Here is a 24,206-nt window from a genome sequence, read left to right as displayed (position 1 = left end):
CACCAGTGACCCAGTTCCATTAGCAGCCCATGCCATAACACTGCCTCCACATGTTTGACAGATTATGTGGTATGCTTTGGAACATGAGCCCTTCCTTTCCGTCTCCATGCTCTTCTCTTCCCAACATTCTGGTACAAATTAATCTTGTATCAGAACTGGTCAGGCTTTTTTTCTTTTTTAAGCAAAGTCTAATCTGTCCTTTCTGTTCTTGAGTGTTACCAGCGGTAAACCATCTGTATTTACATTCATGAAGGCACCTCTTTATTGCAGACTTTGACAATGATATGCCTACCTCCTCCATAGTGTTCCTGACTTGGCTAGATGTTATGAAGGGGGTTTTTCTTCAACAAGGAAAGAATTCTGGCATCATCCACTTTAGTTGTCTTCCGTGGTCTTCCAGGCATTTTGGTGCTGCTGAGCTCACCACTGCATTCCTTCTTTTTAAGAATGTACCAAATTGTCCTAAAGTTTCTGGTGTCTCTCTGATAGGTCTGTTTTGTTTTTTCAGCCTAACGACAGCCTCCTTCACTTGCATCGACACCTCTTTGGACCACATACTGAGAGTTCCCAGGAACATCTACCAAATGCAAATTCAACACTTGGAGTCAACTCCAGACCTTTTATCTCCTTAATTTGTCATGAAATAATGAGGAAATAAGCCACACCTAGCCATGAAACTGCCTATCAGTCAATTGTCCAATTACCTTTGAGGCTGTGAAAATGGAGGCCATAATTCCTAAACGGTTAATGCAATATTTTTGTTAAACCCCTTGAATTTAAGCTGAAAGTCTACACTTCAATTACATCTTGATTGCTTCATTTCAGATCTGCTGTGGTGGTGTACAGAGGCAAAATTACGAAAATTGTGTAATTATCCAAATACTTATGGACCTGAATGTATCTTTTCCCAAAAAAGGTTCCTCTGGTGAAAATCACTTAAGTTACTGACTCCCTGGAAAACTCCCAGGTTGTTTTGCAGAATCGCCCTGTATTTTGCACCATCCATCTGTCCTTCAGTTTTATCAGAAAAAGCATCTCCGCAACATGATACTGCCACCACCGTACTTCCCTGTTGGGATGGTGTTTGTTGAGGAATGGGCAATGTTAAGGTTTCGCCACACACAGTGTTTTGAATTTTGGCCAAAAAGCTCCATTTCAAAACTTCATCCCACACTTTAGCTGGGTCACTTTTTATGCTTTCTGGAAAACTCTAGATGTACTTTGATGTGCTTTTTCTTCAGTAATGGCTTCTTTCTAGCCACCCTCCCATACAGGCAAAGAATCTCTAGAAAACTTTCTGGGTTCCTGTACACCAGCACGTGGCATACTATGTTGTCATACTATTTAGTACAGTAGTGTGTGTGCTGGAATGCAACCACGGCAACCAGTAATCATGCAATTGTTAGTAAGGTTTTGCTAGACTATTAGCAAACTTGTCACCCAGATGAGGATGGGTTCCCTTTTGAGTCTGGCCTCCTTCCTCATATAGTCTCAGGGAGTTTTTCCTTGTCACTGTCACCTCTGGCTTGCTCATTAGGCTTAAATTTAAAAATTCATTTATATCCTGAATTTATATATTTCTGTAAAGCTGCTTTGTGACAATGTCCATTGCTAAAACGCTATATAGATAAAAGTGAATTGAATTTCTTCCCAGGAATCTTTTCAGAAACCTAGTGAACTTATTTCTCTAAGTATTCCTGAAAAGCTCTTCCAGTAGAAATGAGACAAAAGTTAAAAAATCTCTGGAAAAGTAAGCTTGTAACTGTTAGAAAGGCATTGCTAGACTGTTAGGTTCATGGCAACCCAGGAACCTTTACAGGAAACTATGAATTTCTCTATATGTTCCTCCAGGGTTCCTCCAGTAGAAATGAGCCTAAAGTTAACAAATTCCTGAAAAAGTTCCTGGGCTCCTGAAAAGGCTCCTCCAGTGGACTTGAGCCTAAAGTTCTTGGGTTTCTTGAGTGAAAGTAAGTGTGATATTACCAAAATTCCTGGAAATGTTCCTGAACAGGTTTCTCTAGTGAGAATGAGCCTAAAGTTGCCAATTTCTGTAAAAAAAAATAACTTGGATTCCTGAAAAGGTTCCTCTGTTCTGTTTTTCCACCACAGGGGCCTTTTCAGGAACCTTTACAGAGTTGAGCGTAAATGAGCATGAAGTTGCCAAATCCCTGGAAAAGTTCCCGTGTTCCTGAGAAGGTTCCTACAAAAGCAATCACACTTTCACTCAAGAGATGAAGCGACGTAAGAGCAGCGCAGTGAATGTTATGCTTTTCATTGTGGCACGTTGGCCTCGTGTCGTGTGATTGCTTTTCTGTCTGGTACTCCATAGAAATGAGGCTAATTGTGAATCACAACAGAAACCTTACTAACAGTGGCACGGTTGCCATGGTTACATTCCAACACATACTACTGTACTAACTAGTAATGGCAACTAGATAATATGGCAAATCTAGTGTACATTCATTCATACACACATACTTCTGCATTCAGTAGTGTGAACTGGGACCAGCGGCCTTCAGGAGTTACTGTTAAGTGAATTATTTTATTAATAAGTGTTTAATATCAGCGTAGACATCTATGTGGCTGGATTATTATGCACAGAGTGTGTATAATACAGTAAATCACAGCTGGTTGTATTTTTCTTGGGGGATACTTGCCATTTCAGGGGTTTCGAAGCTGCTCAGATTATTATTATTATTATTATTATTATTAACACCAGTGATATGACACTGTAACACTATAAAGCCAGTATTCATCTTAGCCAGAGAGTTAAAAACAGATCTTAGGCTTGTTTATTTCCACTAAACCCTGTTATACATGATCACATGATGTTTTTTTTTGTTTTTTCCTTAAAGGCTTTTAGGGGTATGTCGTATTCTCTCCAGGCAAATCACCAAAAGCCAGTAAGGACACACACTGGAGGCGCAGTGTCCATTTTAAACACAAAGCTGTGCATCTGTGAATGAATGGCTTCATAATAAAACAATAAAACAGCAGTGTGTGTGTGGGTGTGTGGGTGTGTGTGTGTATTTATACCCCAGCTCAGAGACTCACCTTACAGATCCAGGCCATTCTGCTCGGCAGTGCACCGTTATGTGGCCCGCGGTGTCGGTGTTGGTGTCGGTGTCGGTGTGGGCTTTACGGGGTGAAAGCCGGATCCTCTTCCCCTCCTGCCGCTCGCTGTTTACACCGTGAAATCCCCACACTGAGGAGAAAGCCCCGCATTCTGACCGAGTGCTTTACCGTCGCCTTACTTCTATTATTTCTATTTTTCTAAAGAGCCTCATCTCGGCGTCTGCTCCTATTGGCGGTTCGTCTCGCGGGCTCCGCCCCTCTCGTCACGTGGCTCGAGAGATTTCTGACTCCTGGATGGATGGGGGGATAAAAAAAGTCACATAATAATAATAATAATAATAATAACAGAGACTGCAACAACAACAACAATAATAATAATTATAATAATAAAAAAAAATAAAAATAATAATATTTATTATTATTATTATTATTATTATTAATATTATTATTATTTAAGATATATAATACATAGTATATGATGGTGATAATAATAATAATAATCAAAATAATAATAATAATAATAAATAAAATTAATAATATGAATTATTATTATTAATAGTATTATTATTAAAGATATATAATACATAATATATGATGGTAATAATAATAATAATAATAATAATAATAATAATAATATTCAAAATGCAGCTCAAAGTGCTTCAGTAAAGAAAACAGAAATAATGAAACAAAAGGTAGTGTAAAAATAAATTAAATAGTTGTAAATTGTTAAGTTAATTAAATTAAATTGTTGTATTAACAACAATAAACTAATAATTTCAATATTATTATTAGTAGTAGGAGGAGTAATAATAATAATAATAATATCACCTTAATATATCAATAATATATCACCTTTAAAATATTATGATATTCAAAATGCAGCTCAAAGTGCTTCAGTGTGAAGTAAAGAAAACAGAAATAATGAAACAAAAAGTAGTCTAAAAATAAATTAAATAGGCAAGTAATAATAATAATCATTTCATTATTATTATTATTATTATTATTATTATTATAAAAACTTGTTTATAGACCACCTTTAAATCATCAAATGCAGCTTAAAGTGCTTTACAGTGTGCACTAACAATAATGAAACAAAATGTAGTCCATAAAATATATGAAATAGGCAAATAATAATAATATAAAAGTAGTGTGATGTAATAATTGTTATTAAAACAACAGTAATAATATTTAATAATTAAAATATTTAATTGCATGCTGTTATTGGAAAATAATCAACTTCATGGTGGTAACAGTAACTCAGCTTCACCTCCGGCCACATTGCACTACCCCATCACTGATTATTTTCCTATAACAGTGCACCCTGAAGTGTTTTATTGCTTTTATAACAATTACATTTGTTATTTATTAAAGAATGACATACTTTTTATCCATTTATAGTTACATTAAATGTTGTGGAACGTCTGCAAAACATTTTGGTTTGTGTATGAAAACATTCATCGCCCTCACCAGCCTCTCTTTTTTCTACTCTTTTTAAAAAATAAAAAATAAAAAGAAACAAGAAACCAGTAAGTCCTTCATCCTGAAGACTTTCACATTGCAGAAAACTTTCTGACTCCTTCCATAAATATTAAATAAACCTCTGCACTGTCTCATCTCTTCCTTTGAATGCCATGCTGTTACTATACCTCTCCAGTCAACCTTCTTTTGTTTGTTATCTATCGCTCTCCTCGTCCCCTAGGAAACTTTCTCAAAGAACTGAACATTCTCCTCAGTATTTTCCCTACTGATGGCACCCCTCTCCTGCGCCTCTTGCACTTGCAGTAAGCTCCACTCTATCACTCCTTCCTCCGTAGCTTTCGGCAACCTATTAACCCTTTCAGACCCCAAGTCCTTTTCCTTTCTACCGCTCAAATCATCCACTCACACTTTCCTCTCTTCACTTTCCTCATTTATGGACCTCATCTGTAGAGGAAATCACAAAATCGATATCAGTCTCCTCTCATACTGTTCTCTCTTGTCCATGTTCTAATCCGATGTGACAGCTGCAAAGACGTCCTTCTATAAAGGAAAGCTGGAAATCTCTGCACACAATCCTTGCAAGCTATGCATCATCTTTCCTTGACTTCTTAACCTGGCGCCTCCTCCTTCCACCTCCTTCTTCTCTCAGACACGTCGTGTTTCTGCTCGGATCTCAGCATCACATCATGGATGGCAGCTCATCAGCTGAATCTAATCAAAATAAAATAAAAAACTGAGATGATGCACGCAGCCTGAGATGCATCCCCGGGGTCAGGATCTTGTGATCTCCGTGGACAACTCTCAGGTCTCATCATCTGTCACTGCACACAACCTTGGGGTAAACATGGACCAAGAGAACCAACTGTCCTCCTCACCTGAGGATGCAGCAGGTCTATCCACAGACGCCACAGAGGTGCTCGTTCAGTCACTTGACGTTTCTAGACTGGATTACTGCAAGTCGCTCCAGGCAGGTCTCCCTCGGTGCGCCAGGCAACCTCTGCAACTGATACAGACTGCAGGAGCTTTCAACTTCCCCAAGATATCCTACACCACCTCATTGCTCTACTCTCTCCACTATCTTCCTGTAGCTGCCTACATCAGATTTCAAACACTGATGCTTACATATAAAGCCAAAAATGGACCAGCAACCACCTATCTTAAAGCAATAATCACACTAGCACTGCTTGATTGGATCCACTCTCCCTCAGGGCCAGGCCTCTCTTTGTCCCTGACCTAGTAAGTCACTCTGGATAAGGGCATCTGCCAAATGCCAGAAACGTAAATGTAAACATCTTCTCACACAAAACTTCACCACATCAGTGAGTATACTCTTTCCTGGTTAAATAACAACGTTACCTAATCTGTGTTATTAGCCTTAGATTATGAGGCGCGTCTAGCTTTAGAAACAATCACATAGTAGAATGAGCTGCTGTTATACAAAATTAATCAGCACCTTCTGACCATTCAGAATTGAGAATTCATTAGCGCTCTGGTATAAGCAATAATATTGAGTGTACATACAGTATAACAGGCTCTTCAGGACAAGAAGAGGCAGTGAGAATCTACCGGCTGATTTCTGGCCCATCAAGCATTGCCTGAGGTCAGGTAGTTCACACTACACAATGGTTTGTGCTGATTGGAGCCATTTTCCCAGGCTTTATTGAGCTCCGAGAGATGGATTTTGATTATTGAACCCTCTTGAGGTCAGTAATTCTCCACCCGTGCTGATTGATGATAACAATGCCATTCTGACCAAACAGCCAACCCTTTGGAAGGCTTCCAAGGCACTCCTGGTTCACTTAAGAACTTTAGACCTGCTTTCCTTTTTTTTTTTTTTCCACTTTTGGGAACTTTTTAGCAAAAAGAAGTTTTATTTATGAGAACTCAAGATAAAACTCACCAGTCACATTCTAAAAGCGTTATATTTATAAGTGCATTAGGTAGGAATTATGAAAATTTGACAAGATTAGCTCTCTAACGGTTAAATACAGCAGTTGGAGTTGAATATGGTTTGAATTATAATACTACTCCTTGAGCCCGCCCCGGTCCCGCCCATGTACAAAAAGCTCCACCCCAGAACCTATGTTGGTTGAACTAGAGTTAGCATGCTAACTAGAACACTATCATGACATCACTTTCAAGCACACTAGGCCATCAAGTTGCTTGAAAGCCACTTTATAACTCTAGAAACATGCAAGATTTGGCTCATAATGATTTATGAGAATGTTCACAAGTGCAGTTACTGTCCTTTTTTCTTAAAAAAAAAAAAACATATCTATTTGATTCGTTATGTAAAACCAGGTATTCAAATAGTACAAAGCTTTAAACAGGTTGTGTTTACATACCTGTCCAGGAGCAACATCTGTGTCCAACGTCATCCCAATCACAAATAACAAATCACTCCATCATGGAAAAGTACTGCTAGTGTTTATTCTGGTTTTATTCTGTCGGGTTTTTTGAAGCACAGAGTTTTTTTTATTTGCTTACAGGAGAATTATCTGGCTGTGCTGGATGCTTGGCGATTTCAGAGTGAAGGGGTGTTGGGGATTGTCTATAAATGATTAACAGATGGCCCATCCAAACAAAAACAAGCTTCTGGACCATAAGGTCATTTTCCAAATGGATTTTCTCTGCCACGTAATACACTTTTGCTGAGGCCGTGGCTTAAACCATTTTTTTTAATCCTGTTCTACATATTTTTCCAGGTTATTTGTACAAGTATGAATAAAAAAAAAAACAACTATTGCTCCTTTATATATGCAGGCATTCAAATTAAAATAAAATGGATGCCTAATACACACTTACTAGTTTACTATGTATGCCTACTTTATAACTTTATAGCTACATATATTGGTCATTTAATTAGGTACATTTGTGTGGTGGTTTGTTCTGACCATTTACACTGTCATGATTGTGTGTGTATGTGTGTGTGTGTGTGTGTGTGTGTGTGTGTGTGTGCGTGGTGTTGGTATGAGTGTATGAGCGTCGCTGAAGTTTGTAAAGACCTCATTGTGACTGCTAGGATAAGAAACATTCCACCAACCAAAAATACCAAGCTAATAGCAGAGCTGTGGGCAGAAACTGACACTCATGAGGGGGAGAGGATGATTAATACACACTGTGCACTGGGAAAAAAAAAACCACACACACACACACACACACACACACAGTGCTGTTTTAAAACCTCAGCAGTCTGTGCCAGCTGATACACTTGTACCAACATCTCACACACTATCATTTACTAATAGCTTTTTTTAATAGTATGTGTGAAAACATTAAATGTAACTATAAATGGATAAAAAGTATAACGTTCTTTAATGAACACGAATGTTATTTTTTGGCAATTTGCTGTCGTATAAGAGGAATAAAGCACTACAGGATGTGCTGGATGTGGAAAATAACCAACTTTGATGTAGTAACAGTAACTCCACAAGCTACTTTATGGTTTGTTATTCTCCTATAACAGCACACCCCTCCACCGAAGTGTTTAATTCTTTACTTCCTACCTAGACTCTATTTGAAATTTAGCCAAACTGTCTAGTTATTTGGTACATTCTTAGAAAAAAAGGGTTCAGTAAATAGCATGTTAACAGTCTGTGATATCATTTGCTAACTGCTGAGCATTAATGCTGATCTCTTGTGCTGAGTTTGCACTTTGGATAAATTCCCAGGCCCGAAGGGAGATGTAGTTCCATGATGGTATAACAAGACTACAATGACCTGGGTATTTCCCAACCACCTGGAAAAATATTTGTAATTGAATGATCAGTAAAGCAGGTCAGAAAATGCAATAGAAGATCACTTCTGCACTTCTGGATTCTGTCCTGTAGGGACTGCTCTCATTTCAGACTGCAATCGTGTTGGTCTGCAGTAGGGGTGTAACATCAGTATCTGTATTTGGATTTTAAAAAAAGGGTTTTTTGTTGTTTTCGTTTTTTTTTTTTTTTTAATTAAATACAATCCTAACCATTATTCCTCTAGAAACAGTGGGAAAAAAACTGGGAAAACCCCACAGCTGAAACACCACACTGTCAGCATGGTGTGTGAACTCCAGCTCTGACATTTTCTCAACCTCAGCTATATCAGCTACGGTTTTTAATTCCGCTTATGCAATTATTATTTTTGCTTGCGATATTTCGTACCAAATTTAGTTGGCTATACTTCCCAAAACATACAAATCAATTGTTTAAATTAAACCACAGCGATCCTGACCAGGCAGTTACTAAGGATGCTGTGAATGCATCGCGCAGCCCCGCATGTTCGTGCTAATGAACGTGGGATTTTTTGGTGTTTGTCCCGCAAGCTTTATATTCGACTGCTCACTCACCTTTGCTTTAGTAGCTGAACTGAAGCACAAGCCATCCCAATTTTTAAAAAGAAAATCTGTCAGAAAAAGCAAATCATCCATCTTGTTATCCTGTGACAGCGTATATACAGTTGAGGTCAAAAGTTTACATCCCCCTTTCAGAATCTGCAAAATGTTTATTATTTTACCGAAATAAGAGGATCATACAAAATGCATGTTATTGTTTATTTAGTGCTGACCTGAATAAGATATTTCATATAAAAGATGTTTACATATCGTCCACAAGAGAAAATAATAGTTGAATTTATAAAAATGACCCCGTTCAAAAGTTTACATACCCTTGATTCTTAATACTGTGTTTGAGATCCATCTTTTCACACTGAGGACGACTGAGGGACTCATATGCAACTATTACAGAAGGGTCAAACGCTCACTGATGCTCCAGAAGGAAAAAACATGCATTAAGAGCCGGGGGGTGAAAACTTTTGAACAGAATGGAGATGTGTACATTTTTCTTATTTTGCCTAAATATTGTATTTTTCCATTTAGAACTGCCCTTCAGAGGCTACAGAAGATAGTTACATGTTTCCCAGAAGACAAAATAAGTTAAATTTACCCTGATCTTCAAATTCAAAAAGTTTTCACCCCCCGGCTCTTAATGCACGGTTTTTCCTTCTGGAGCATCAGTGAGCGTTTGAACCTTCTGTAATAGTTGCATATGAGTCCCACCTTCGTCCTCAGTGTGAAAAGATGGATCTCAAAATCATACAGTCATTGTTGGAAAGGGTTCAAATACACAAAAACCAAAGAATTTTTGGGACCTGAAGGATTTTTCTGAAGAACAGCAGGCAGTTTAACTGTTCAGGACAAACAAGGGACTTTTGAACAACTATCACTAAACAAAAAAACACAGCTGTGGATCATTCAGGTAACAACACAGTATTAAGAATCAAGGGGATGTAAACTTTTGAACGGGGTCATTTTTATAAATTCAACTATTATTTTCTCTTGTGGACGATATGTAAACATCTTTTATGTGAAATATCTTATTCAGGTCAGCACTAAATAAACAATAACATGCATTTTGTATGATCGCTCTTATTTTGGTAAAATAATAAACATTTTGCAGATTCTGAAAGGGGGATGTAAACTTTTGACCTCAACTGTACACCGATCAGCCATAACATTTAAACCACTGACAGGTGAAGTGAATAACACTGATGATCTTGCTACAGTGGCACCTGTCAAGGTGTGGGATATATTAGGCAGCAAGTGAACAGTCAGTTCTCAAAGTTGATGTGTTGGACAAGGGCCAAATTGTGATGGCTAGATGACTGGGTCAGAGCATCTCCAAAACAGCAGGTCTTGTGGGGTGTTCCTGGTATGCAGTGGTTAGTATCTACCAAAGGTGTTCCAAGGAAGGACAAATGGTGAACTGGCGACAGGGTCATGGGCGCCCAAGGCTCATTGATGCGCGTGGGGAGCGAATGCTAGCCCGTCTGGTCCGATTCCACAGAAGAGCTACTGTAGCACAAATTGCTTTACAAGTTCATGCTGGCTATGATAGAAAGATGTAAGAACACATAGTGCATCGAAGCTTGCTGCATATGGGGCTGCATAGCCACAGACCGGTCAGAGTGTCCATGCTGACCTCTGTCCACCACCGCAAGCTCCTACAATGGTCATGTGAGCATTCGTGTGTGTCACTTACCTGGGGAAGAGATGGCACCAGGATGCACTATGGGAAGAAGGCAAGCTGGCGGAGGCAGTGTGATGCTCTGGGCAATGTTCTGCTGGGAAACTTTGGGTCCTGGCATTCATGTGGATGTTACTTTGACACATACCCCCTACCTAAACATTGTTGCAGACCAGACCAAGTGCCCCACTTCATGGCAACAGTGTTCCCTAATGGCAGGGGCCTCTTTCAGCAGGATAATGCGCCCTGCCACACTGCAAAAATTGTTCAGGAATGTTAAAGGAACGTGAGTTCAAGGTGTTGACTTCAAAATTCCCAAGATCTCAATCCGATTGAGCATCTGTGGAATGTGCTGGACAAACAAGTCCGATCTATGGAGGCTCCACCTCGCAACTTCAAGGACTTAAAGGATCTGCTGCTAATGTCTTGGTGCCAGAAGCACATCTTCAGAGGTCTTGTGGAGTCCATGACTCGATGGGTCAGAGCTGTTTTGGCAGCACAAGGGGGACCTACACAATATTAGGCAGGTGGTTTTGGCTGATGTTATGGCTGATCAGTGTACATACAGTTGATGTATCTTAACCATGTAAACCTTGACACAAAGCAGTACTGGACCTCCTTTATCGATGTTTTAATAATGTCAATGTTTTGTGTATGTTTTCGTAGGTCAAGCTGAACTAAAAATTCCCACCAGATTTAAAAATGGTTTCGTCAACTTTGCACGGTTGATATAAATGACAATAAGCTATGAAATAATGCAGCAAGCATGAACAAGCATATTCACAGCATAGCTGATTAACATTTTACATTTACACCCACAAACCTCCATAAAAGGCAAAGCTCACAAAGAGCTGAAGAAACAAATCATGACTAAACTTAAGCGTGAATGAGTGTGTGAATGAACCCTGCAATGGTGTATCCCTGCCTCAGTGTTCTGCGGATTGGCTCCGGATCCACCACCACCCTGACCAGAATAAAGTGCTTACTCAAGATGAACGATGAATGAATGACAGACAAGTTTGTCTATTTTTTTTTCCTCTTTTCTTGTAATCAGATGTCTCAGCCAGAGCAGCTTTAAAAAAAAAAAAAAAACCACAACGATGCAGAGATGGAGGTTATTCCACCTTCTGCCCTATAAATCCCTTGGCTTTGCTGCACCTGGCACGCTGGTTGTGTTTCATGTATTACCATCTCTAAGCCCTGTAGTACACTGAACCACAGTGACACGCTGCACATTTTTAAGGCCTGAAGACCTGAATAGAAATCCAATGACTTTTTTCCGGCAGAAAGCCAACGCCGACGCTGACGCTGAGGAATGAGATGCAAGAATTGCGGTGCAGAAAAAAGATGCAGGGAAATTACCTACTTGCACATTTTCTCCTGAACACCACAAGCAGCAGTTGTTGAAACAATTACTTCAATCCTAGAAATCCCGTGTGCATTTTTCGCTTGATTCTCTTTACAAATTCGGACCTCACGTCCTCTGTAGAAAGTGTGAAATTGTTCCACACAGCTGACATTTTCATTGTTCACTGTTACATTTGGCACTTTGTTTGTAGGTCTTCTATTTTTAGTCAAAATGCTTGCCCTTTTTTTTTTTTTTTAAAAACCAAAGGTGACATTTTTGATTGAAAATTTTCAGTGGCATCCCTAATAAATATAGTTAACAATCTTAGCTATATACATGTCTAATGTTAGCTAAATCGAATATACAGTACGTTGACAGATTTTATTTCACATTAACAGAATGCGAGGATGCCACATCATCGCATCTTTCAAGCAGGAAAATCGAGACGAGACAATAGCACTGGCCAAAATATTACAAATGTGAGATGACTGGAAGAGGGCGGAGCTTGGAGGGAGGTCAGTTCATATCAGAGAGTTCAACACATCTACTCAACTGTCAATCATTCCAGATATATATTGATTGGTTCATCTGCTTTTTGTTATTGGGGGACAGTAATCTATTCTTTTGCCATATTCTTTGTGATAATTCGTAGCACTCGTACAGCGATGTTAAAATGCGAATCTTCTACGCAAAAGGCATCAGCTAATTAGTTTTCCTCACTAGTCAGCTCGATTATTAACGGTAATAAAACCAGCAGCAGATTGTAATGATGAAAATTTCACCATATCAATGATTACACATTTTGTAATGTGGAGCATTCACCATACAAGTCCCTGTCAACACCTTCTGACCAATCAGAATCCAGAATTCAACTGTGTTGTGGTGTAAGGTGAGATAACCCATGCTGCATTCATTAACACACCGGCTAAAACCAGTTTTTTTATGATATTTGAGCGTATCCACAATGTTGTTTGTATTTATCAGCTATATTAGCAGTCCAGTTTAATGTTTTAACCTAAAGCACTCCTAAGCAAACTCAAAGCTTTGCATGCACATGAATGTAAGCAGACATGTTTCATCCCTGAGTTGAGTGAGTTGAGAGACAGCAAGGACAAGGAACTGATACCTGGTTTGAGAACCACTGCTTTACAGCCATCTAGTGTCAGTATGCAGACCTGCAGCGTAAAAACTTCACTGTGTTACCTAGGAAGCCTTAAGCTGTTTATTTAATTAACCGTTCTGTGAACCTGGATTAAAATCTTGTTAAGAAGAGCCCTTTAACAGTGTTAGTGTCTGTCTACTTTAAAAGATCTTTTAAATGTGCACGTACAGCAATGTTCTAGTGCTAGTGAGTGACGTCTGTGACTTCCTGAAAATGTTTAAAGTGTCCAGAAGGGCAAGCGCAACATACCGCAAAACACCTCCTGACCAATCAGAATCAAGCGTTCAAAAATCAGCACTGTGGCGTAAAGGGATTTATTAAATCAGTACACAGGAATGCTTATAGAATAAAGAAAAATATATTGACAACAAAAAAATGTGAGGATTAGAAAGTCGGGAGACGGCTGTGTTCAGGCGCTGGGAGCGTACTGCATCACAAGTCTGTCGAATTCGTTCTCCTGTGGGCGAGAAGCGAAGCCGTGTCACAAAAGTCATCATCATTGAGAAACAAGTGGAAGCCGTTTTCTTTTTACTGCAACAGTAACGAGTGATGGCACAAGAGGCTTTCTCTAACGGCTTACTTTCTTTTATGATTTGATCACGTCAGTTATTAGAGAAGCTGGAATCACCTTACCTTAGTGAGATAGTCCTTCACAAAAGGATGCGACTTGTGGGCGTCTTTCAGCTGAGACAGATAGCGATTTGTGACCTGAATAGACACGAGGAAAGGAGGGAAAAAAGGTCTGTTAAAAGCACAGACTTCTATATGAAGCCTAATCTCACGTTAGGGCTTGGATGACTATGAATATTCCCTAGTTGACCAATTAAAAAAAAAAAGTACTCGACTAGTTGTCTTTTCCATAGAAATACATTTGGGATGTCACTATTTTTTTAAATTAATGCAGCAAAAATGCGTCAAGCCACACTTCACTTAACAGCCGTACACAGGCGAGGAATTACATTTCTAGCTTCAGTGCTATTTTCTGCTACACTGTTAACAAGGAAAGTAAATAGATTTGTGCAAAATGTAAATCTGTGTACCATATTACTCTATTTTTAAGGTTGCACCAATTCAAAATACAATTCACGTTGATGATCTGACTAAAAACTATTGGATTGGAGAGTGATGTGCAACCCGCGGCTCAGAAACAGCTCTTTCACGCACAGCGGGTCGCGATAGAATCAGTTTTATTTCGCTTTAACGGACGACAAGAATAACTGCACAAGGTACACACCTCTACTCTTCATACAAAGTGATATCAAAGTGAAAAAAGAAACTAGTGTGACTTTTTTTGGACTAACAAAGTACATTTAGCTGCATTCTTTACCATCTGAATCACTGTTTTTTTCCACTGGCCCGACTACTCGACATCCTCACAATGGCGATTAGTGACTGTGTTACTCAACGCAACCCCTAGTTCACACTGCTGACAAAGCGAGTGTGTGACTCGAGCTACGAAGCGACAAATTGCATTGACCCTGCGTTCACACTAGCAACAAGTATCTTCTGGGGGGGAAAAATGGCAGGAGTTAAATATTTTGAAGTTTCTATTTTTTATTACTCATATACTAGTGTCAGATCATGGAGAGGGAAAAGAAAGGACTCACCTCGGGAGGTTTACCCAGATGCTGCGTTAACACGATCAGGTTGATGAGTGTTTCAGGATGGCTGCTGTCCTGCATGTGTGTGTGTGTGTGTGTGTGTGTGTGTGCAGAAATATCATTTCAATTAAAAACAAGATTCAATTCAATGCAAGTGTTTTTTACACAAAGAACAGACTTCATCTCAGGGTAACATCAAGGCTTTATAATGCATCTTCTAACAGATAACTGGGTACAGACGGACTCTGGGGCAGCTAAAGTGTACTCCTGAACAAATTATTACAATTATTAAACATTATAAATTGCTTAAGAAAAACTCTACACCAGTGCCATCATTAGCAATGACACAATCTAAATGCAATCTGAAAACAACCCCATGTCCTACTGTCATCTCAAACAACCAAACATCACTAGCATTACCTAGCATTGCTAGCTAACGTCTAGTAAATTAGCAGTTTATAAGAAGACGGTTTTACCGCTTCGTATTCTTAATGATTTCTTTGTAAAGTAGCAGTCAAACGTCAAAATATCACATTAAATTAATCAGATAATTCTGGGTGTTACAGCATTTGACTAACACTCAGAGCTCAGGAAAACGAGGGGACAAAGAATACACCCCTGAAACTCTGAATTCCTACTCGGAAAGTCAGGACGGTCTTCTCAACCCCTGAGTTCAGCAAATGACAACAATCAAATCAACATGGCCGCTCCCAGCATCAAGAATAAACGTACTAGAATGTATTTAAGTGAGTTACATTGTATATACAAATATTTGCTTTAGCGCAATCAACATACAGATATGTTTGCTTGTTAAATGTTAGCTAGATTGTTGCTAACAAACGCTGAACATGGAGGCGTCCATGTTTTGTCCCCTGCACTTCATAGCTCGAATATGACGTGATTCCGAGCCCCGACTTCACGCTGTGTATTTATTATTTAATTCAGTATTCTTTATTATATGTTTTCACCTGAACGTCAAACATCTGGACTGTTTATACGCTGACTGACAGACTGAAGGTACGTACTTTATCCAGGGCGTCCTGCAGGACCGACTCGGCCTCGTCCCATTTGCACTGCGCCATGTGACACGCGGCCTGGCCGTTCAGCAGGATCAGAGTGGGCGAGTATTTATCAGCCATCTCCTGGAAGATGTAGAAGGCGTCCTGCAGCTTCTCTCCTCCCTGTTTAAACATTTCAAATCACTGTGAGAAATATTTTATTTTCAATTCTATCATAATATCTCTTTGTTCGATTTTTAAGTTTATTCTCATTTAAATGGCAACATGGAAATTCAACACAAAGTGGTTCTTTTTTTTGGACTTATAAGAATAATAAGAATGTATGGAGAATATTATAGCGACGTTTTCTGCAAGGAGACATTTCTGTTACTTTTATGGAAGGAGTCTCCACGGTCAGAGGTGAAAAAGTCACGAGTACTGAAGACATTTCTATGAGATATGATGTGTATCATGATCAGTAGGTTTGCTAACAAGCTGCCAGCAAAATAGTTGTGTTGCATTTTAAGATTTTGATGATAAACACAGAATAGGAGAGAAAAAAAGTGAAAATCTGTACGAATTATAATATTTTAAAGACTCAAAACTAGAAAACCTTAACAGCAATTCTTCCTGAGTTTGTAATTGTTATTAATTTTTAAATACATAAAAAGGTATAAAAACATATTGCAATACTCGGCTACACGATTTATCACGATATTGATTTTGTTTTTGATATGGATATTGATACTCACGACAGCGAGGTTCAGCCAGGCCGTGGCCAGCTGAGTCAGCGTGGCGTCTTCATCCTGCTCCTGCATCTTCTTCAGCTCCTTCCTGCACAGGCATTAACACACACCTGCTGAATCTACCGCACTACGCATTCGAACTGTCCTTCAAACCATATTACTTTACTTATGCTGTTAACAACGAAAGTAAATAAATGACTGTAAATCTGTGTGTCATATTACTCTATTTTTAAGGTTGCACCAATTCAAAATACAATTCACGCTGCTGATCTGAATCAAAACTATTGGATTGGAGAGCGATGTGCAACCCGCGGCTCAGAAACAGCTCTTTCACGCACAGCAGGTTGCGATAGAATCCATTTTATTTCGCTTTAAAGGACGACAAGAATAACTGCACAAGGTACACACCTCTACTCTTCATACAAAGTGATATTAAAGTGAAAAAAGAAACTAGTGTGACTTTTTTTTTTTAGACTACTTTTTCATTTCCCGTTACATTACTTACGTTTTCCAGAATCTGTATTAGTAGACGTAAAGCAAAATCCTACCTTGCCATGTCGACTCTGTCCAGCTTGAGAAGGATCTGAACGCTCATCGCCATGCTGAAACACACAAAAAAAAAAATAAACACACGTAAATAGACTTATATAACACAAAAATCTATCACACACATCCTTTCAGCTGAGATGTTACACAATGTCTTGTACTTACGCAAACAAAATTCTACACTGGAATCTTTTGGGGGAGTTTTAATGTTGTCTTCGAAAGCAAATGATGCAAAAAAAATCAAGCATTTAATAGCTGAACAGATTTGATACTTATTTTATGGTGGTACGTTGGATGTTATTATGCTGCTTGTACGAACCCTGAATAAAGCAGGACTGGCTGAAGTCGGATTAAAGTAGTCAAAAGTAGACAAAAATAATCGGTCACTTGAAAAATATTAGAGAAGAAGAAAAAAAAATAAAGATGTCCATAGAATACGGTCTTTGAAACTGGTGGCATTTTGTCTGGAAAAATTTCTGTAAGCCTGGACGTGTTTTCAGTTTCTGTTCAGTTACACGCCAACCATCAAACCTGAGTAAGGAGAGTAAAAGCGTGCCGTGTAAGAGAGCGTAACACTGACCACTCGAGGCTCTCGCCCTGGTGCAGCGTGCGCAGCGCCGCGTCCGTGTTCCCCTCGTGCAGGTAGATGGAAGCGGCCATCAGCAGGAAGGTGGTGTTGGACACGTCCACACTCTTACTCATTTTCTTATCCAGCTCAGCCACGATGGCGTCCCTGCACAAAGTCATGTGACGTCAACAAAACTGACATTGCAGTTATTACAGTTTTTATGTACCTGTTCCTTTAATTGGCTGTCTTATAGCTAATATTCTAATGTATCTGATGTTAATGTTCTGATTAGATTTGTAGATTCGTCTGCAGCCGGGTAACGTAATCTAATCGTCTGCAGCCGGGTAACGTAATCTAATCCGATGTGGAGCATATGTTAGCTAGCTGGTTAGTTTTGTTAGCTATTAACACGCATTAAATGCGATCTGAAATCACGAGCTGTCAAACACAAGACTGAGCTCTTTCCACGATTAATCAGAATCATTTTACTTTGGTTTGTTCACTCACTGAAGGAGACTTTACACTAATTCGTGCATGTGATTTCTGTGTGTGTGTGTGTGTGTGTGTGTGAGTGTGTGTGTTCATACAGAAGAGAAAAACATGCTAAATAATCTGTCGGTCCAAAAGATCAGTAAGACGGATCCAAGTTAAATCCATGCCGCAGAGTTAGAGATGCATACGGACCTTTTGGCCTCGCTGGACATGTAATCTGCAAACATCCGCACGGCTTTCAGCTCCTCTGAGAAACTCGGCTTTATGTCCTCCAGCACCACTCCATACTTCCTCTGTGGAGGGACGAGAAAATGGTATTTTACACCACTGAGGATTTACAGACACAAACTACGAACGTGACTTCATGTGCAGAATCACACGTCTTTATCCCAAAGTCACGTCTAGTTCGTGTTCTTAGCAAAGATACACACATTACTGCCCGAGACAGGAGACAGGGAGTAGTCTCTAATAGACCTGCTTTGATTTTTGACCATTTTTACACATTATTTTGTAGTAAACATTCCAAAATCAAGGTATTTTTAGTTTTCTACACGTCTAATTTGTCTTTATACACATACAGTATATATATAAATATATACACAATATAATTTAATACGAATAAAATCAACCTGAGTCCATAATAAAGTGACTTAAGGCTGCGCAATATGACCATTAATATCCATATCATGATAAATGCACTTTTCTGAGATACTGTGCATTAGAAGCAGCTGATCTGATATAAAAATTCATATTTAAAATGACATTTATATTATTTCTGTGATAGCAATATTTCCGTAACCGAGCCCTGTTGTGATGTCCTTCGTTAAACTGGGCTACAATTTACCGTGATTATTTTTCCATAAAAAATAAGTTAATATGCTGACACACTTCAGGTTTAAAGAGAAAACTGGCTAATGTATAGACAATACATGCACACGCTAAGCATCAGTTACTGGCCTGAGTTTTAAAGCAGCTTTTATATGAATAATAGCGTGAAATGTGCAGCTGCAGCGCTTTAATCAGCGTTTGTTGTGAGAAGACATGACAACAGATCTCTCCATCACCGGACGAAAGCTGTCACGTTGCTATGTATTCAATCACGTGACTCTGTAATAAGTGTATTTTGATTCTCACTACAACGTCAGCCAATTTTTAGAAACACTAGAACACACACACACACACACACACTTACCTGTGCAATGTACGCTCTGTACAGGAAAATATCCTTCTCCAGTTCTTTCTCAGGTCCGGAAGTCTGTAACATAAAGCAATAACGAAAATCAGACACATGAAGAGTGTAAAAAAAGAAGCATTTGCCCTTCATCACTAACATGATATTAATCTTCATCACTAACATGATATTAATCTTCATCACTAACATGATATTAATCTTCATCACTAACATGATATTAATCTCCATCACTAACATGATATTAATCTCCATCACTAACATGATATTAATCTTCATCACTAACATGATATTAATCTTCATCACTAACATGATATTAATCTTCATCACTAACATGATATTAATCTCCATCACTAACATGATATTAATCTCCATCACTAACATGATATTAATCTTCATCACTAACATGATATTAATCTTCATCACTAACATGTCATCTCCAGATGCAAAATTCTGGGTTGACTTTTGTTTTTTTTTTCCAGTTTAATCTTTTTTCATCAATATAATCAAGTTTATTGTGCATCAAGGTTGAATTTTTCTGAATTTGTCCTTAATCATTACTGCTACTTAATGCTGTGCTTGCTGAATATCGCGATATTTTAGAATATCGCGATATCTGATTATCAGGTCAGGTCTATTGCGGTGTGATATGAAGTTAAATGACAGCTAACGCGTCACAGCTTTCCAAAAAAAAAAAAAAACTAAACACTATCTGCGTGACATAATAAATGTTTCATAAAATAAACACTTAAAATGTGCTAAAAGATAGCTAGCCCATTCCTAAACCAGCTGTTTAATGTTAGCTCTGTTAGCTCTGTTAGCTCTGAAGGACTTCAAGACTAGCAGACAGCACAAGTTCTAACTGCTTTATGTTGAATAATATAAAATACAAAACCATATACCTTTACTTTCTGAGCCTCGTTAATGCAGTGTTGATAACTCCCGATATAAAAGGCATTTTTCACATCGAACAGTTCATCTACTTCTCCCTGCTGCGACGCCATGTTGCTGTAATAGCTATGAATGATGTTTAGTTAGTTCTTTTCCTATCCGTATTTCGACAAGCCCCGCCTTCTCCGCGCGGATTGGCTCATTCTTCACACCCGACCGCGGTTCTTTAGTGAGAGAACCAATCATAGTGCAGGGGGTAGTCCTTCTAGCCAATCCTGTGCCAGGAGGCGGGATTTGCCCGAATGTGAGTGTATTAACGTAAAATCTGTATACGTCACACAGCCACGTCGGCTAACGTCCGTCGCTTCCGCTTTAATGAGACTGGACGCCCTCTAGCGGATAAATACTGCAACAACGGTGTTTATAAAGAAATGATTGAAGATCTTTTAAAAAGTTATTAAAGAAATAATAAAAGAGGTTGAAGAAGTTAACAAATAAATTATTAAACAAGATTTTAAATAAATTATTAAATAATTATTAAGGCTATTTAAAATATTAAAGAGGTTAAAGAAGTTAGAAATTATTAAAGATATTATCAAATAAATAATTAAAGAGGTTATTAAAGTTTTTTTTAAGAAATTTAAGAAGTTATTAAAGAAATTCTTAAATAAGTTAAATAAAGTATTAACAAAATTATTGATGAAGTTAAAGAAGTTATTACAGAATTTGTAAAGAATTTATTATTTATTTATTTAAAGAATTTATTTATTTTTTTAAGTTATGAAAAAAATTATTAAAGATGTTTTAAGGATATTTTAAAGAAATGATTAAAGAAGTTAGAGTAGTTATTAAAGGCATTATTAAATTTGAATATGTTATTTAAGAAATTTTAAGAAAAGAAAAAAATTAAATTTAGAAATTAAGTTTAATTTCTGTTTAATTTAATTGAACACTGTTTCATTTAAATTTCAGTTAATTGTTCTTTTCAGTTTTCCAATCTTTCATTTTTCTTTCTTTCCTATTCGCCAACCTTTCTTTCTTTCCTTCTTTCTTTCTTAAAAAGTACACTATTTTACTGAAATGCCCAGTCCAGACTCTGTGAAATACTGAAATAAGGATCAGACACAGCATGAATAAATGAGTGTTCATTTGTTAAATGTATCTAATTTATATCTAAAATGTTTCTCATTTATTCAGATACAGTGTAATCTGCACTCATGGCATGGAGGGATTATATTTATTATTTATTATAAGCTGTAAGAGGGATAAAGTGTATGAGAGTAACAGTGGATGGGAGTAAAACTGCAGGGGGCGCCATTGTAGCTGCTCTGAATCACTTCACTGAAGATCAATCAGTTCATGATTCTTTGAAAGAATCGGTTCAGGGAAGTGAATCATGAAGGATCGAGGCTCCTTTTTCAGCTCTCTGTATGTTAATGAGGAAAAGCAGGTGTTATGACGTCAGAATCTTGTCCTTATTTGGTCAAATCCTTTATGAGACGTCATTTTTTTATTTAGAAGGCACAGGAGAAGTTATAATAGTAAATATAAAAATATAATATTAAAATACTCAAACACACAAAAAAAGAATAAACTCCTAACAAGTCAGAATGGTGTATTGAAAAGAAAAAAAAAAAATGGTTTATTAAAATGATTTATTTTAAATGAATTAACATGGTAAGTTATGATTGGCTATTTCTGATTCGTACATAACATCAACCAAAAATAGGGCCTCTGAATTACACATACGCACTTTTCTATTTATAGGAAGTGACCTGTAGTGGGGTGAAATCTGTGGCAGCTTTGTTCCCTGATTCCCTGACGCACTCACTAAGCCATGCTACAGTCCAAACTAATAATGGCACAGCTGTGTTTGAACACGCACACCACTGACAGCCTGCATTTAGAGCTGTCCGTTATTCATGACGCAGCCTCAATACAATACAAACGATCTACAATAAATCAATGCGGACGAACTACAGTAAAAACAGCGGACTGTTATGGCCAAATGAGGACTACAGAGCGCACAAGTGACCGCAGCAGTCAGCTATATAACATACGTTACGCTGCCATAACGTGACTAGCATTGATTCACAACGCTAACAAGTTACGTAGCTATAACGTGATTAGCAGCTATCAATAATGACGTTACTTGGCAACAACGTGACCAGCATCGATTCACAACATTGTGAAGTAACATTGCTACAACGTATCTAGGACTTTCACTTTTCTAGTCAAAACATAAGTAGTTATGCTGCGATGATGAAATGTTGGTAATCAGGGAACGTTGTGGCGACGTAATGATAACGCAGTTTGGTTAGCTGGGAGATTGGACAGCCTCAGTAGCGACTGGATGAAGCCCAAATAAATAAAACAAAACAAACAAACAAACAAACATATACAAAAAGTTACTCCTTGTTTAATTTAAATCATAAAATTAACTTTATTGCTAGATAAAATGTTAGTGTACAGTGTTGTTTACTACCAAAATGAAAACAAACCAGTTAGCTAAAGTAAGCGGAAGTGGCCGACCGGAAGTATTAATCCGGGTTTACGTTGTACGATTTCGGAATGATTTAAACACGATTTTCTTAAACATGAATTGTCGCTATATTGATTGAGATGTTGTGTATCGTGTGCACAGTGTCCCAGTTCCAGATACAGATCAGAAGTCGAGTTAACACCTCGAGGTAAAGCCTCACTCTGACTTTGCACTGAACAGTGCGATGTGGTTGCTAGGTAACCATGTTCACGCGCTGTTTCACGCCATGTTCATGCCATGTTCACGCGGCTTGTTTCGCGAGTTTGAATCTAACAGTTAATGGTGCCAGCGCTGAGAGAAACAAGGTTACAAAAACAATTTTTAAAAAAATAAAGCTGTTCAAATTCATGTATATTCATGTAGATATTCTACGTGTTTATATTCATTGATTTATCCATTTCTTTTGACGTTTCAGCTCAAAAAACTGCACAAACCGAGCGCGTGTTGACATTGCGATGTAACTAGCAAAGCATTAGCATTTAACGTTGGACGGTCGCACCCTATCAGCTTTGTGACACATTACAAGATTTGTCTCCTCGTCCAGTTAAAACCCGACTTTACACAAAATATCGTTAAATATCAAATTATACCATATTACATATCGGATTGTGTGGAATCATAGTCGTTAACGTGTGCTCAAGAAGTCACTAGAGTTGTCTAGTGCACTAAAGAGAACTAAAAAGTCTCCAAATCATGCTTACTATCACAAATAATGTGAAAAAATATTGCAGAAATTATTAAAAATAATATTTTAAACCATTGTCTCAGGACAAGTGTATTACGTAGCTGAAAAAATAAATCCGTTTGGAAAACTGCCTTCTGGTGCGGAATGTTAGTTTGTATTTGGACTGGCCTTGTGTCAGTCATTTTATAGACAAGCATAGAAACAAGTTGCGCGTTTATAGAGTTGTAACTTGGCTTTCAAGCAGTTGAATGTCCGAGTACAATTGAAAGTGATGTCAGGACAGAACTCGAGTTAGCATGCTAACCGATATACATTTTGGGGGCGGAGCTTTGTGTACATGGATGGAAATGGGGGAGGCTCAGTGAGCAAAAAACAAAACAAAACAAAACATACAAATCTTCCACATATTTAAACGTTAGAGACGTTAAGTTGGTGTTAATGGTTACTACAATCTTAAGCCACACCTCCTCTGTACCAGTGGACTGATGTTAAGGGGCGGTAACACTAGACTTTCAGCAAATGTGCGAAATTTCTTCGGTCGACTGCTGCGAATATGGGCGGCAAACGGATATGACATCACGTGCCAAGGTGTTGGGTTTTTTTTTATCCACACATCATGGATTCTGATGTGTTTGCACTGTTATTGTTGTGACGACGACGAAGGCTGTGGGTTCACTCTATCGTCCAGTCGCAGAATGCGCGTAGAGAGTTCGTACGAAACAGGATAGTGCCACACCGCTATAATCAGCGCTTCCTCCATCTTGGATTTTCTCAAGCGGTCATGCTGTGACGTGTCGATTTTTTATGATACGAATTCGCAGATCAGAGTGGAACGCAGGGAAATGCGAAACTTTGGAACGCAGGGAAATGCGAAACGACTTC

The 24,206-nt window shown here is 38.2% G+C and overlaps 2 protein-coding genes and 1 long non-coding RNA gene across 4 annotated transcripts in view; 1 reads left to right on the top strand and 2 right to left on the bottom strand.

The window, feature by feature from the left end:
* Positions 1-3,345, bottom strand: part of st6galnac3 (ST6 (alpha-N-acetyl-neuraminyl-2,3-beta-galactosyl-1,3)-N-acetylgalactosaminide alpha-2,6-sialyltransferase 3) — a 46,950-nt gene extending 43,605 nt beyond the window's left edge. For both annotated transcript variants that reach the window (XM_053233049.1, XM_053233050.1), the window contains exon 1: positions 3,055-3,345. In XM_053233049.1, coding sequence (XP_053089024.1) covers positions 3,055-3,072 — 18 coding nt within the window. In that variant the 5' untranslated portion in view covers positions 3,073-3,345. The remainder of the gene's footprint in view (positions 1-3,054) is intronic.
* The window catches only part of LOC128318079 (uncharacterized), a 74,667-nt gene extending 61,444 nt beyond the window's left edge, over positions 1-13,223 (top strand). The window contains exon 3 of the long non-coding RNA XR_008301559.1: positions 12,303-13,223. This is a non-coding gene — a long non-coding RNA (uncharacterized LOC128318079). The remainder of the gene's footprint in view (positions 1-12,302) is intronic.
* A 141-nt stretch (positions 13,224-13,364) lies between these two features.
* Positions 13,365-20,269, bottom strand: cope (COPI coat complex subunit epsilon). Its single transcript, XM_026936508.3, has 10 exons — positions 20,109-20,269; positions 19,210-19,272; positions 18,210-18,310; positions 17,538-17,690; positions 16,960-17,013; positions 16,418-16,499; positions 15,693-15,848; positions 14,674-14,742; positions 13,700-13,774; positions 13,365-13,523 (listed from the first exon to the last, which is right to left on the bottom strand). Exons 1-10 carry the CDS (start codon positions 20,208-20,210, stop codon positions 13,476-13,478), a joined length of 903 nt encoding a protein of 300 aa, XP_026792309.1. The 5' UTR covers positions 20,211-20,269; the 3' UTR covers positions 13,365-13,475.
* Between the last annotated feature and the right edge of the window lie 3,937 nt (positions 20,270-24,206).

Source organism: Pangasianodon hypophthalmus, chromosome 4 (assembly GCF_027358585.1).
Source record: "Pangasianodon hypophthalmus isolate fPanHyp1 chromosome 4, fPanHyp1.pri, whole genome shotgun sequence".
Taxonomy (NCBI): domain Eukaryota; kingdom Metazoa; phylum Chordata; class Actinopteri; order Siluriformes; family Pangasiidae; genus Pangasianodon; species Pangasianodon hypophthalmus.
The sequence above is the reverse complement of the archived record's forward strand: the minus strand, read 5'-3'. Positions and strand labels throughout refer to the sequence as shown.